At 44.2% G+C, this 12,059-nt stretch overlaps 1 protein-coding gene across 4 annotated transcripts in view; it reads right to left on the bottom strand.

Annotated features, from left to right (window-relative positions):
* AIDA (axin interactor, dorsalization associated) overlaps positions 1-11,926 on the bottom strand; it is a 28,748-nt gene extending 16,822 nt beyond the window's left edge. For 2 of the 4 annotated variants that reach the window (XM_088161146.1, XM_088161147.1), the window contains exons 1-3: positions 11,721-11,886; positions 7,998-8,067; positions 1,509-1,562 (exon numbers count right to left, since the gene is read on the bottom strand). In XM_088161146.1, coding sequence (XP_088017272.1) covers positions 1,509-1,562; positions 7,998-8,067; positions 11,721-11,830 — 234 coding nt within the window. In that variant the 5' untranslated portion in view covers positions 11,831-11,886. Of the gene's footprint in view, positions 1-1,508; positions 1,563-7,997; positions 8,068-11,720 lie in introns of all 4 variants that reach the window. The other 2 variants (XM_014877431.2, XM_014877430.2) reach the window with 2 other exon arrangements.
* Positions 11,927-12,059: the final 133 nt, after the last annotated feature.

Here is a 12,059-nt window from a genome sequence, read left to right as displayed (position 1 = left end):
ACGTACAGTTCTCAGTAAGCCTATCTGACTTACTAACTCAGAGTTATTTTATTCTGAGGTAGCTCACCAACAGTTTGGTAAGATTAGTTTATTCTGAGACAAGTGGCAGAGCAGGCATAAAAAGAAGTGAAGATAAGAGGATTGACACTGGACATGCTCTTCTGAGTGAATGGTCAGGTCTTACCTATTATGTCATTGCACCCTTGGCATGCCTTGAAATTGCCCATTGTTTTCAACATTTAAGGTCCAATGAGGTTTTTTTTCTTGATTTTGTCCAAGAGTGAATAGAGATCTTCTGCAAGACTGTGTAAGGATACTAAAGCAGCTATACCCTAAGTGTTAGGAGAGTGGGAAAAGATGAGCACACCCACTAACTGCTTTAATCTCTGCTAAGAAACCATAACCTCCCCAAAGTGAATTGGGCAAGAAGTTCTTGTACCCTCTCAAAAGGTTCTAAAATCCTTGACTTAGTGCTGGGGGAATCAACAGCAAGGAAGGCTGTTCTTGCATAACATCATCTCTCCAGCTTGGCAGGTTATGAAGCTGCATGGCTGCAGCTTCTGCTGCTGCTCCCAGATGGGACCTGACCCACAAAGCTGTTCCATAGTGGAACATGCAGGCCCTTGTCAAAGTCACAGTGACACCAAGCAAACGCAACACTCTTCAAATACTCCAGATTAGATCAAAATAAAATGACAGCTAGAGGTAACCAAATAATCCTTCAAATTCTACACAGCCTTGAGACTGGTCAGGCCCCACCTCATGAGTCCAGCATGCTGTATCCCAGCCTTTCAGACAATTGAAGGCAGCAACATGAAGTACTTGGTAGTGCTGCTGGGAGTAACTTGATGCAAAATTTGTCTGTCATCACTCTTTCTTGGCAAAGAGGTAACCCAGTAACCCAAGCTTTGATTCATCTCTTCCCCATCCATGGTCTTTTGGAAATTTCTCTCACTTGCTTTTTGTTTTGGGATAAGCATGTGCTGAAAAAAACGATATCCACACCCATGACATCTACTTTCAGTCCAGAAAAAAGCTCAAAGAATAGTTTACAAATTATTGTTTTCCCACATTTTCCTAGAGCACTGCCAGTTTTCATGACTGCTAAAAAGCAATTTTTATTCTAATTACACATTCTTCTTTGTGGATATTGTGGATGACTTGTGAAGTAGCTGAATAAGTCTAAAGGTCATTCTGGTGATCTTTTTAACCTTGCACACAGATTAGGAAGAGAAAAAAAAACAGTTCTGAAGGATGAAAATGAGGCAAAGAACCAAAACCACAAAATGTGGAGCTAAATTCTTGTACAAGCACTAATAGATGCTCATATAAGCACTTGCAGTCTTTTTTAAGGCAGCCACCTGGGCCATCACGACAACAACCTGGAAACTCCAAGTGTTCACTCCATTTTCAGAAGTTTAGGTATTTCTGAAGAGTAAACGAGTTTTAAAAAGCTCTACAGTTACCTGCTGCTAGAGTATGATGTCAGATAGGAAAAAGAGCTATACCTGTAAAGCTGCACTCCTCAGTTCCAAGCATGTTGCAATTTTAGCTATGGTTTTCTGAAAGGGAAAAAAAAAATTTAGTGCTGAAACTGTATTTGTCCAGATTGACACTTAAAGAATGTAAACACAAACAGTTGGATTTTTTTGGTTTTTGGGGGTTTTTTTGCAAAGATTTTAGGTCTATTGTTCAGTATCAGACCATTCAGCATCGGAAGCTTTTTTTATAAAAAAGCAGGATTTGCTAAAAGTACAATAGATGAAAGACATTTGCCACTTAACTCCCCTCCCACAGCCCAACAACACAGAGGGGGGTCACTCACTCTGCAGAAACTGTAATAATGCCTATCACATCATAAACTGTTTATAAACTCAGCTGCTCTCAGGTGATAGGGGACTGGAAAAAAAATAAATCCAAGCCAAGCAGTGTATTACCTCCTGAGAACCTGAGTGGTTTGTGCTGATTTGCCCTTTTAGGAGCCAGGCTTACAGCTCCGTTACCAGGTTCCCATCCTCAGCACACCAAATCCACCCCCATCAGACATTGCAGCAGCCCAGTATCTCAGCCCTAAAAAAAAACCACAGTCCACTCCTGTGGGTTTTAGTGGGAGAGGAAGTCTAAAGGTGGATTATTTTTCTAATTTTCTATTTTTGTGATTTTAAGAGATTTAAACTCGGAGTGAATCATGGAATATATGCCTGAATTCAAACTTGTCAGCAATCTAGAATATCTGTGAGCAGAACTGTGAAGCAATTTCTCATTTTCATTTAAAAAATGTAAAAGAGAGGGAAGGGTTTCAGAATAGTCCATTGCAAGTAGTCTTGCTTTGAAAGCAGTTTTAAGCTTTTATGTCTCACAAAGTAAGATGCTCCAGCAGCCACATTTGTTTCTGTTACTACTAGCTGAAAGGAGGAGTTAAAACGTCCATTAGTGACATCAAGAAGACACAACTGCCCAGTGTATTTTTCCTGACCATCACAAGTTTGTTCATTGACTAAAACTTTTTTGTAAAGAAAAATTCAGACGATCTGCAGAAATAAGGGCCAGATATAAACTCAAAATACTCTGTGGAACATTTATAGGGCAAGAAAACCAGCAACAATGAAGGTACAAAGAAAAGCAGTTTGCTTTCAAATTAAATTTTCCCCCAGAAGGAAGACAAAAGTTGAAATACACCCCTGTAACTCATTCTCTTCTTTTAAATCAGGCAGTATAAAAACAGCTCCTCCACAAGCTGGATGCAAGGAGAGGAAAAGATTTCCTGGAGCACACTCTAGCATCAAAGAACTTCGAGAGTATGGACACCTGGCAAGCTATGCAGTATCAGTCAAATCCAAAAGGAGGCTTATATTTTTTGGACTCCAAGATGTTGGTAACAGCAGATAAAAACTAGGCATGCTTTCAAAGGTACCTCCCCCCATCACCTCTTCTGGCTCTCCTGCAAAGAGGTATCACAAATCCTTCTCAATCAGCTCCTAGGCCCCCAGTAGTTCCAACAGGCTGGGATAAAAACTAAGAGACTGCAGTTTCAGTTCACCTTAGGCCACACTGAAAGTTGAAAGAGTTCAGGAACTGAATCATAAGTAGATCACATATCAATACCTCAAGGGCAGGGCCAACAGCTAGAGTGTGCAAAAGCCTCAGATACCGATTTTCATCTGCCACCACAGGCTCATCAAAGTTTTTGAAGCCATTTCTCCCCAGCTAGCATCTCCCCTTAAGACTGTTAAAACATGGCACTAGGCCAGACTTTACATCTTCATAACTTTTATTACTGTCCATTATATGGAGGCCTTTCAAAAACTTTAGTTCTGAGCACCTTCCCAGAAAGCAGTGAGTGATGCCTATTAACACAGGACACATTGTTCAGTCAACAAACTCCTTCCTCCCCGAAATAAATTCTGCTATACAACAGAGACCCATGACTAGATCTCCAGCACAGCTTGAAAAAACACAGGTATTTGGAAATATAAAAGAGCATATAGAGTCCTGAGTCCTTGAGACTTTCAGACCCACACAGCATACGTGGGTGTTGTGGATTTGTTTACATGTACTGCCAGCCTGGGTGGGAGGATATCAAGTAGTACTTCAGAAGCAGATTCTCAGTCCCTAGAATGAAAACACACTACATCTATCTAATCAGCTGTGGTATAACAAAAGGAATTCTTTTTTTTTTTTTGTGAACATCTGGAAAAATATATTTGCAAAGGTAGGTTCTTAAATAAGAAGGTGTGAAATAATGAGTAAAAGAAAGGAATCCACAGGTTCCCTAGAGAAGGGAGGGGAATCTCTGAGGTTTGACTACAGCTCCAGCATTTGCAAAAGTCCAGCTGTTCCAATAGTTTGGGTGTTGACTGCTGAACAAAGAGCATGCCCGTTCTGTGTGAGATCAAAACTCCAACACTTGCACAACCGAAGGAGGGCTATGAGTTTGCAGGGTACCAGCACACAGTCTCCATGCCTCACCACAGAGAAAGAGCGTGTAAACAGATTTTCACCTGGCTCTGCCCCTCCTGGTCTCTCTTTAAGCCCACATCATAAATGAGGTCTCAGAAGCACTGCTCAGCCCCTATCTCCTTTGTCAATCCAGTAAATTCAACAACTCCTCTATTCCCTATCCTGCAGATTCATAACTGTGTGTTCTGAAAACTGCCCAAACCAGGAGCCTCCTCACAGAACAAAGAGCAATACAAAATGTGTGTCCTCTGGCTCCTGGGGGCTGAAAGGGCAATAATGGCTCTAGAAACAGATTAATTGAAGAGAGTTTGGGAGTCTTAAAATAGTAAAGAATAGGTTTTATATGGAATCTATTGAAATATGGCAAGCTCCCAGCAGGCATTATTCATAACTATTTTTTTAAGGGACCACACCCAACCCAAAAGTTAAAAATGCAGCTAAACACTGCTATCATTTTCAGCTGCAACTATCCCATGCAAAGGCTCCTTTTTGCAGCAGGGAAAACATTCTGCATCTCATTAGAAAGACTGAAGCCATAATTAACTTTGCTAGTTTAAAATAGTTTAGGTTCAGTTTTATGTAAACTCATGATTAGAATGGGGAAATGTCAGTTGATCTCGTAGTCAAGGTTTCTTCAGAGCAGTTGTGTGAGTAATGACTGTGCTAACTGTAATGCAGGCAAAGATGTTTGCACAAACACAGAGCCAGAGCAGAGCTTGGCTTTAACCAGAGTTTAGGCTGTTAGAAGACCAGTAGTTTAATGAATCATGCTAAGACTGTTCAACAGGGCTCGTATTTCAGCAAGTTATCATTGCTTCAAAAGCAGGATTTTCTAACACGAGGAGAACTCAGCCTAGCACAAAAAAAGTTACATGAGAAGCAACAACTGTGGTTGGAAGAGGGCTTAAAAGGTCACATTTACTGCACAGAGAACTGGGTGAGAGTAACTGTAGCTGGAGGCAAGCTGACAGACACAGCCAAACCTAACTGGAACAATTCCTATCGCAAAACACAGTGGCTGATCATGAATGAAGATGGGCTTTTTAGAGAATGGAGGAAAAAACAATAAACAGCAGTATTCAAAATGTTAAGACTGAGGTAAATTCACCAGTAGCTGTATCTCTTAGTATTCCACACGTGCTGCCTCTAGGTGATAAAACTTGCACAGCCTCTTTATAGCTGTTGAAGGCAGACTAAACACAATGATTTGCTGTTTACAGAATCTGCAGAGAAATTCTTCAATAAAATTCACAATCACTAATGAAGATTCCAGCATTGTCAATTACCCAAGTCAAGACAGAGCCTTCCCTAAGGGCTAAATCTCCAGGATTATGTCCAGCAATAGTTATAAGATGACAACCTATCAGAATTTGAAAACACAGGAGTGAGCAACAAAATCTGGAGTCTGCTCTATTAAGGCAAGTAGCACACAGTGTTTCAAACTGATTCTTTAGGAGTAAAAATGGGACATACGACTATTTAAAAGCCTGAATTTTTACCATAAACAATACATGTATTAGAAGATAAATGATAACTGGCTCACAGTATGACCAGGAAAGAAACTGGTGGTATCTGTCAAGTGTTCCTAGATTAACAAATTTTATGATTACATTAGCAAGTAACACACCATCAATTTTCATGTGGCCATATCTGCACTGTAACACCACCTGTGATGCATGAAATAAACCCAAATGTGGTAAAAGTTCATACAGATAGATAGAGATGAGGATTTGGACCTAGTCTTGTCCTTTCCCTGCAGCTGTAAAGAAAGTATTATCCCCTTGGTACAGAGGAATCATTGCTGAAATCCACCTTCCCCACAGGGTAGGTCGAGTAAGAAACTATAGCCTCACAACAATTCTCAGCAATATATATGGTCCTTTGGAAAAGAGCTGACTGAAAATCTACAGAAAAACTGCAATGGGGGTAGATCAAGCAAGTGGAAATCATAATTAGTTTCATGGCCTTTTAATCTGTGAAATTCTGCACGCAGCCTTGGCCAGTGACATCAGATAAGCAAATCCTGAAGGTTATAGACTCTTCCACAGTTAAAAAAAATTTAAAAGGTGGCTCTTTTGTAACATACAGAGCCTGAGAAAGTTAAGATATTAGGGAAAGAGATTTTTGGAAACCAGAAGGAAAGAACATGCTGGTGGGTGCACTGGCAGGAGAACAGTTGAGCAAAAGTTACTGATTTGTAGCTGATTTTTGGAAGGGCAGCAGGAAAGAAGATACACTTCTATTAAATCAAACTGCTTGCAAACCCAGCATACACCAAGCCTTCCAGCCACATGCCATATGAATGATATTAGTGATGATAGTAATTAGTCATAATCACTAGATGATATACTGGCTGAGCTCCTGCAGAAATAGGGAAGACCAGCACAGCAAGGAGCTTTACTCAGAGGTTTTGCTGTGCAGAGTTTTAAGTGGTTTTTTTTCTAAGCAATAGCAAGACTCTAGTTACATTTTTTTTTGTGACTAGCCTTCCTCATGATAGTGTTCTTTCAACGAAATGTTGGGGAATTGGTTTGTGCATGTGGCTAATGAAACAGCTGTTTGATAACCAGACTAAAAGATTCAATGCATCAGCCACTTAATGATCTGCAAAAACCAGCATGTGATAAAAATGCCATCCTCTTTTATAAAATTATATCAGCTTCAGAAATGGGTATCACTCTGCTAGGATGTAAAACCACCACCCACTATTTTTTTTCTTTTCAGAAGACTGTTGCCTTAAGACATGACAGCACTTGTGCATGAAACATCTGAGGTCAGTTATCTCCACTTCCTGAGCCCCCCAGGCCTTCCCTCACGGCTGACCTCATTCACTTCCACAATCTGGTCCAAGGTCCTTTTCATAAGACTCAGGGAACATCTGGAGGCAAAGCCCTGTGTGGTTCTGGTTCCCATACTCACAGGAGATGATGTCTCCAGAAGTGAGATTAACAGCTTCGCCTTCATGAAGTAACTATATTTTCAAAAGTCTCCACAGAAGGGAAACATGCAGTAAAGATGACTCTAGCTGAGAAAGATGGAGAAAGCTACCAGCAAGCGAGGGAGAGCAGAAACATTCAAGGAATAAACAGCTGTCCAACATTAACAAGGCTCTCATGGCTTACAGTTCAGGAAAAGTGGACCAAATGCTTCTCCAAAATTATGGCTCTCTTTAAGGCAATCATGAGCTTTATCATCTTTGCAGAAGATAAGCAGAACATGGAAGACCAGGTCTTTGCTTTTCATATTGGTACACCTCGAGGAAACAGCTACAAATCTCTCTCAGAGTCTATGTAAAGATGCATTTCTTTGAGCTTCTTTACACACATCAAGTTCATCTCGAATTTCTGTAGCCAGCACCTGTTTTCAGGACTTACACTCCCAAGCACAACTCTCATTACTCTAGCATCCTATTACCACTGATGAGATTCTGAGCTAGCAAATGCCAATTTTATTTTGCAGTAAATGCTGGAGTGCATGAGTCCACTTAAATCCTATCACAGAACTGCAGCAGTATGTTGCTTAGACAAGAAACAGCCTTTCAACTGAGAGGAGAGAGGGAGGAGTAAAGTAATTTCAATATTTTGAAATATTATAAACAAATAACATTCTAAGAGGCTGCTAGGGAGTATTCTGCCAGGAACCTTCCCTGTCAGGTGTTACATGTTAAGCTTTCATCCCCCTCACACACCCTCAATGTCTGCAGTTCAAGATGTTTTGTGTTCAGAGCTCACGACATAAATTGCGCTAATGTTGAATAAGCAAGTTATCAAATATTACTCAAAAAAAAAAAAAAAAAAAAGAAACACCCAGGTTATGAAAGACTCTGGCCAGCATGCTTGACATTCAATAGCAAAGCAGAGCATCCCTCACATCTAACAACAGCAACCTTTTTAGCCACGCTGGGCTCTGTTTCTGTTTGCATGTATTGAGGAAGGAAAAAAGGTCTCATAAGGCTCTGGCCTGCAAGATAAAAAAACATAACACACACTCAACATCTATGAGTCAAGCTCCTTGCCTGAGCAAACAGCAGTACTCACCTTTTGATCTTCTGTGAATTCAGAGTTGTTGTGCTGAGACTGTGCCTCTTTCTGGAGATGCCTCGCTAATCTGGATGGGGGAAAAGAAAATTTTAGAGTGGGAACACAACACAAACACCCACACCCCAGCTCCAGAAAATGTGTCAGCCAAAAGGTTCACAGGCTGCTGCTCCAAAGAGGTTTGGATTGGTTTTGCCGTTGTGTTTTTGGTTTGTCTTTTGAAACAAAGTTTTCTATAGCCATGGCAGTTCATACTTAAGAAAAAACCCCAGAAGGTGGACAAAGTATGCAGCTACATTAGGCAGGAAAGACTAATGCATCATGAAGGGAGAACAGGTAAGAGGGTCCTTATAGCCCCTTTTACAAGCACTGATTTTTTTCCTCTCACAATCCCCTTCTTTTATAATAACAAATCACAGCCGCTATGAAGATGCATTGTGGTGCAATCCCACACGCATTTGCCAGGGAGAGGCTGAGCTGAGTGAGACGCCGGGGGGCTCGGGTGAGGGCACCCTAAGCCATGGCACATGCTCTCCCAGCACTGGAAGCCAGGCACAGGGCGGCTTGGCCAGGCTGCCGGGGTGGATCCGCTCATATTTGTGCCTGTCAGCATCACAGGAGGAGCACAAACCCCACCCCTTGTCATCACCAAGGCAGGAGCACCAAGGGGTTTGGAAAGTAACAGTAAGCAAACAGCTCGAGAAAGCGAAAGGAAGCTGGAGGGAAGCTATGGGAAGAGTTACAGTTTCCGTCCCGGGAGGAAGGAGAACATTAAACAAGCAAAGCCTCTGGGCAATTGTTGCCATTCCCTGTAAATAATTTTTTTTTTTTACAAAGCAGAGGGAGAGGGAAGACAGGGATTGAGGGGAAACCCAGGGACATCACAACAGGCTTCCTCCTGGAACCTCACAAGTTTGTACTGTGAAAGGGACTCTGCTTCTCTTCACTGCTGTGGGCATTGGCCCAGCTTTAGGAGGAGTTTATAAAATATATACATCAAGATACATCTAGCAGAACAAACTGTTGTCAAAGCCTGTGGCAGGAACAAACAATCAGAACTCATTTTCTTTGCTTTTCCTCAAAATAAGCTCTCAAAAAATGCCCATACTGATTGAGGTCACTGTAGCTTTTAACTCTCACCAGGGAAAACACAACCAAACAAGATGAGGTAACTGCACAACTTGGTGGTGTTGTCCCTCTTCAAAAATGGAGAAAGATTGGGGCTGAGAAAAGACAAAAAGCATAAACATGCTTGAACCCAAAAGTACACTCCTTGCCTACTGCCTTGCCCTATGATAGGCAGGACACAGAGAAAGGGCATTTTAAAGTAATGATTTAAGAAAACAGATCACCATAGCAGCAATATGTCACCCACAACAGGCAGCATCACAGCATTAAGCTTTCTGCAAGTATCACTAACACAACCCTCTTTCCATTTGTTACTAATACAAAAAAAAAAAAACAAAAAAACCCACTCTAATACAAATAAATGCATCTGTCATTCCCCTTGAAGCTTGTTCAAAGTTGGAAGAGACCAAATTCCACAGATGGGGACATTTAACAGGGAAGCCACTGCTGACAGCTTGAAGGGGTCCTGCATGAATAATCACCTGAATGATTGAGGGCCAATCTTTGTGCCAAGCTTCTTGTACTTCCAGGGGTAACACAAAGACCTGAGCAGATGGACACAGGAGGTATATAACTGTGTTTTACATCAGGACTTGGATTTTTCCAAAATCCAAGCTTTCGCAGCATCAGCAAGTTCAGTGTAAGCAGCTGCCCACCAGGATGATTGTGTGGATCAGCACAGACCGTGCTGGTGTTCCCAGCACTTGGACAAGAGCAGCACCACACCTGTTCATCCCATCTCAGGGTGCCTTTGAGAAGGCAACACCATAAACCCATCCTGCAATGTCTCTCTAGAACTACAGCTTGGTATCTTTGCCCTGTGCTGCTTGTTTGCAGCTTCTAGCCTACAGCTTCATATTGTTATTAATTTACCTGCTAAAGATACAGGATAAAGAAGAAAAGGTTTTGCTCCTCCCTAGGAAATATCTCCCTGTAATCCCTTGAACTTCTCTCTCGTTCTACTCAGTCCTCAGATCACAGAGTTCATCTATTGTCAAGTATTTAGTAGAAACTCACTGATAAGAGCAGCTTGCACCCAAGAGGAGAGCTTCCTTACAAAGACACCACACTGCTCCCAGGTCAGAAGAGAGCCACGGTGTGGAGATCACCTCAGCTCTTGTCCAACACAAGCAACAGAGTCAGGAAGGCAACAGAAGTTGCATTTCAATTCTCAAACTGGACTGTCTGCAAATGTTTAGTGACCTCACTTCTCAATGAAGAGAGCTCAGAAGGAGAGCCCAAAGACTTTTCATTCCAAAGAAACATCATTATATGAAACTCACTGCTCAGATTGCTTAGACAGTTTAAAGCATTAGCATTCTACTGGACTCCTTGTAGACATCCACACAAGGGCAGTTAGTAAAAATATCTTCTTTCACTTCTTGATGATTCGTTTTTTTCTGCCGAGATACAGATCTGGAAGAGAACTTCTTTTCATCTCTCTGCCAAGGTTTGTAGAGTAACAGCTTGCCCTACTCTAAAGGCCATCAGCAAACTGCAAATCACTGAACTTGCATCATCCTTCCTGGTGAGTGAATGAAATGATGATATTACAGCCTCTCCTGAGCACATGGTACATGTCCAGCAGATCAGTAATTGTAAGTGACAACTGAACTGGCAGCTAGTGTGGTTACAACTCAACTTGACCAGTCCTGAACAGTGGTAGAAGATCCCTCAGGGAGCATCTCTTCAGCTGACTTTCTCTTGGCAAACAAGTGCAAACTCTCTTGACAAATTCCAGAAAATTCACCATGAGAAGCCTGGCCTGAAATACTCCAATCATGAAGAAATAACTTTCATCGTCATGGCAAATAGAATAGTAGGGAAGAATACCTGACTAAAGGTACCAGGTGTGTTTCCAAGGAGTCCATCATCAGTGCCCTGTAGCTGATACTCCTCTGCTGCCAAAGGATTCGTGGATAGTGCGGTCTCACCCTCTGCCAGCCAACCTGGCTGGGGCTGCAAGGATCCCCACTCTCCCACCCTGGTACCATCAGGGACACAACACACGAGCGTGTGACGGACCTCTTTTCATTCTGATAGGTTGCTTGTAGGGTTTTTTGGTTGAGGCTGATGCTTAGGCAGTCCATTTGCCAGGCCACTCTGTTCCCACAAGCGTGGTGCCAGGGCAACAAGGTGATGGGATGGGGGCATCCCGGTCCAGTGGTGTTTCGGAGGCTCCACCAACCAACCAACCACCCCGGCAGCCCACGCTCACAAAATCACAACCCGGTTTGGGCTGGAAGGGACATTAAAGATCACCTTGTCCCATCCACTGCCATGGGCAGGGGGACACCTTCCACCAGACCAGGTTTGCTCTAAGCTCCATGCCGGCCGCTGCCGCCCTCCCAAGAGAGCAGGACGGCCGGCTCCCGCCGCGCCCCCCGGCCGGGCACACCCCGAGGGGACGCCCCGGCCCCTGGCCCCGCGCCTTGGGGAAGGGCCGGACCCACCGGCGGGGCCCCAGGGGTGAGGGGGCCGCGGCCTGGGCCCGGCGGGGCCCCCCTGCCCTGCCCCGCCCCGCCCCACCCGGGGCCGCTCCCTCACCCCGGCGCCTCGCCCGGGACTCCGGGGCCGTGGCGGGCCCGCACTCACATCTGGTACTCGTCGATCGCCTCCACCAGCTGCCCCCAGGAGTCGAAGTCGGTGCCCTTCCTGAAGCTGGCGCCCCAGCGCTGCAGGAGGCTGCGGGCCGCCTCCGACATAGCCCCAGCGCTAGGGCACCATGCTCACCCCGCGCCGGGGCACCCACCGCGCCGGACAGCCGCTCCCGCCAGCCCCGCGCCGCCGGCACCGCCCCGCCCGGCACAGCCCGGCCCGGCCCCCGGGACACCCGAGCGCGGCGGCGCCTCCCGCCCGCACCGCCCAGCCGGGGAGGCGGCGCCGGCCGCGCCCGCCCGCGCCATCGCTACCGAGGCGAGCGCTCCACTTCCG

This window comes from Sturnus vulgaris, chromosome 3 (genome assembly GCF_052056855.1).
Source record: "Sturnus vulgaris isolate bStuVul1 chromosome 3, bStuVul1.hap1, whole genome shotgun sequence".
In the NCBI taxonomy this organism is placed as follows: Eukaryota; Metazoa; Chordata; class Aves; order Passeriformes; family Sturnidae; genus Sturnus; species Sturnus vulgaris.
The sequence above is the reverse complement of the archived record's forward strand: the minus strand, read 5'-3'. Positions and strand labels throughout refer to the sequence as shown.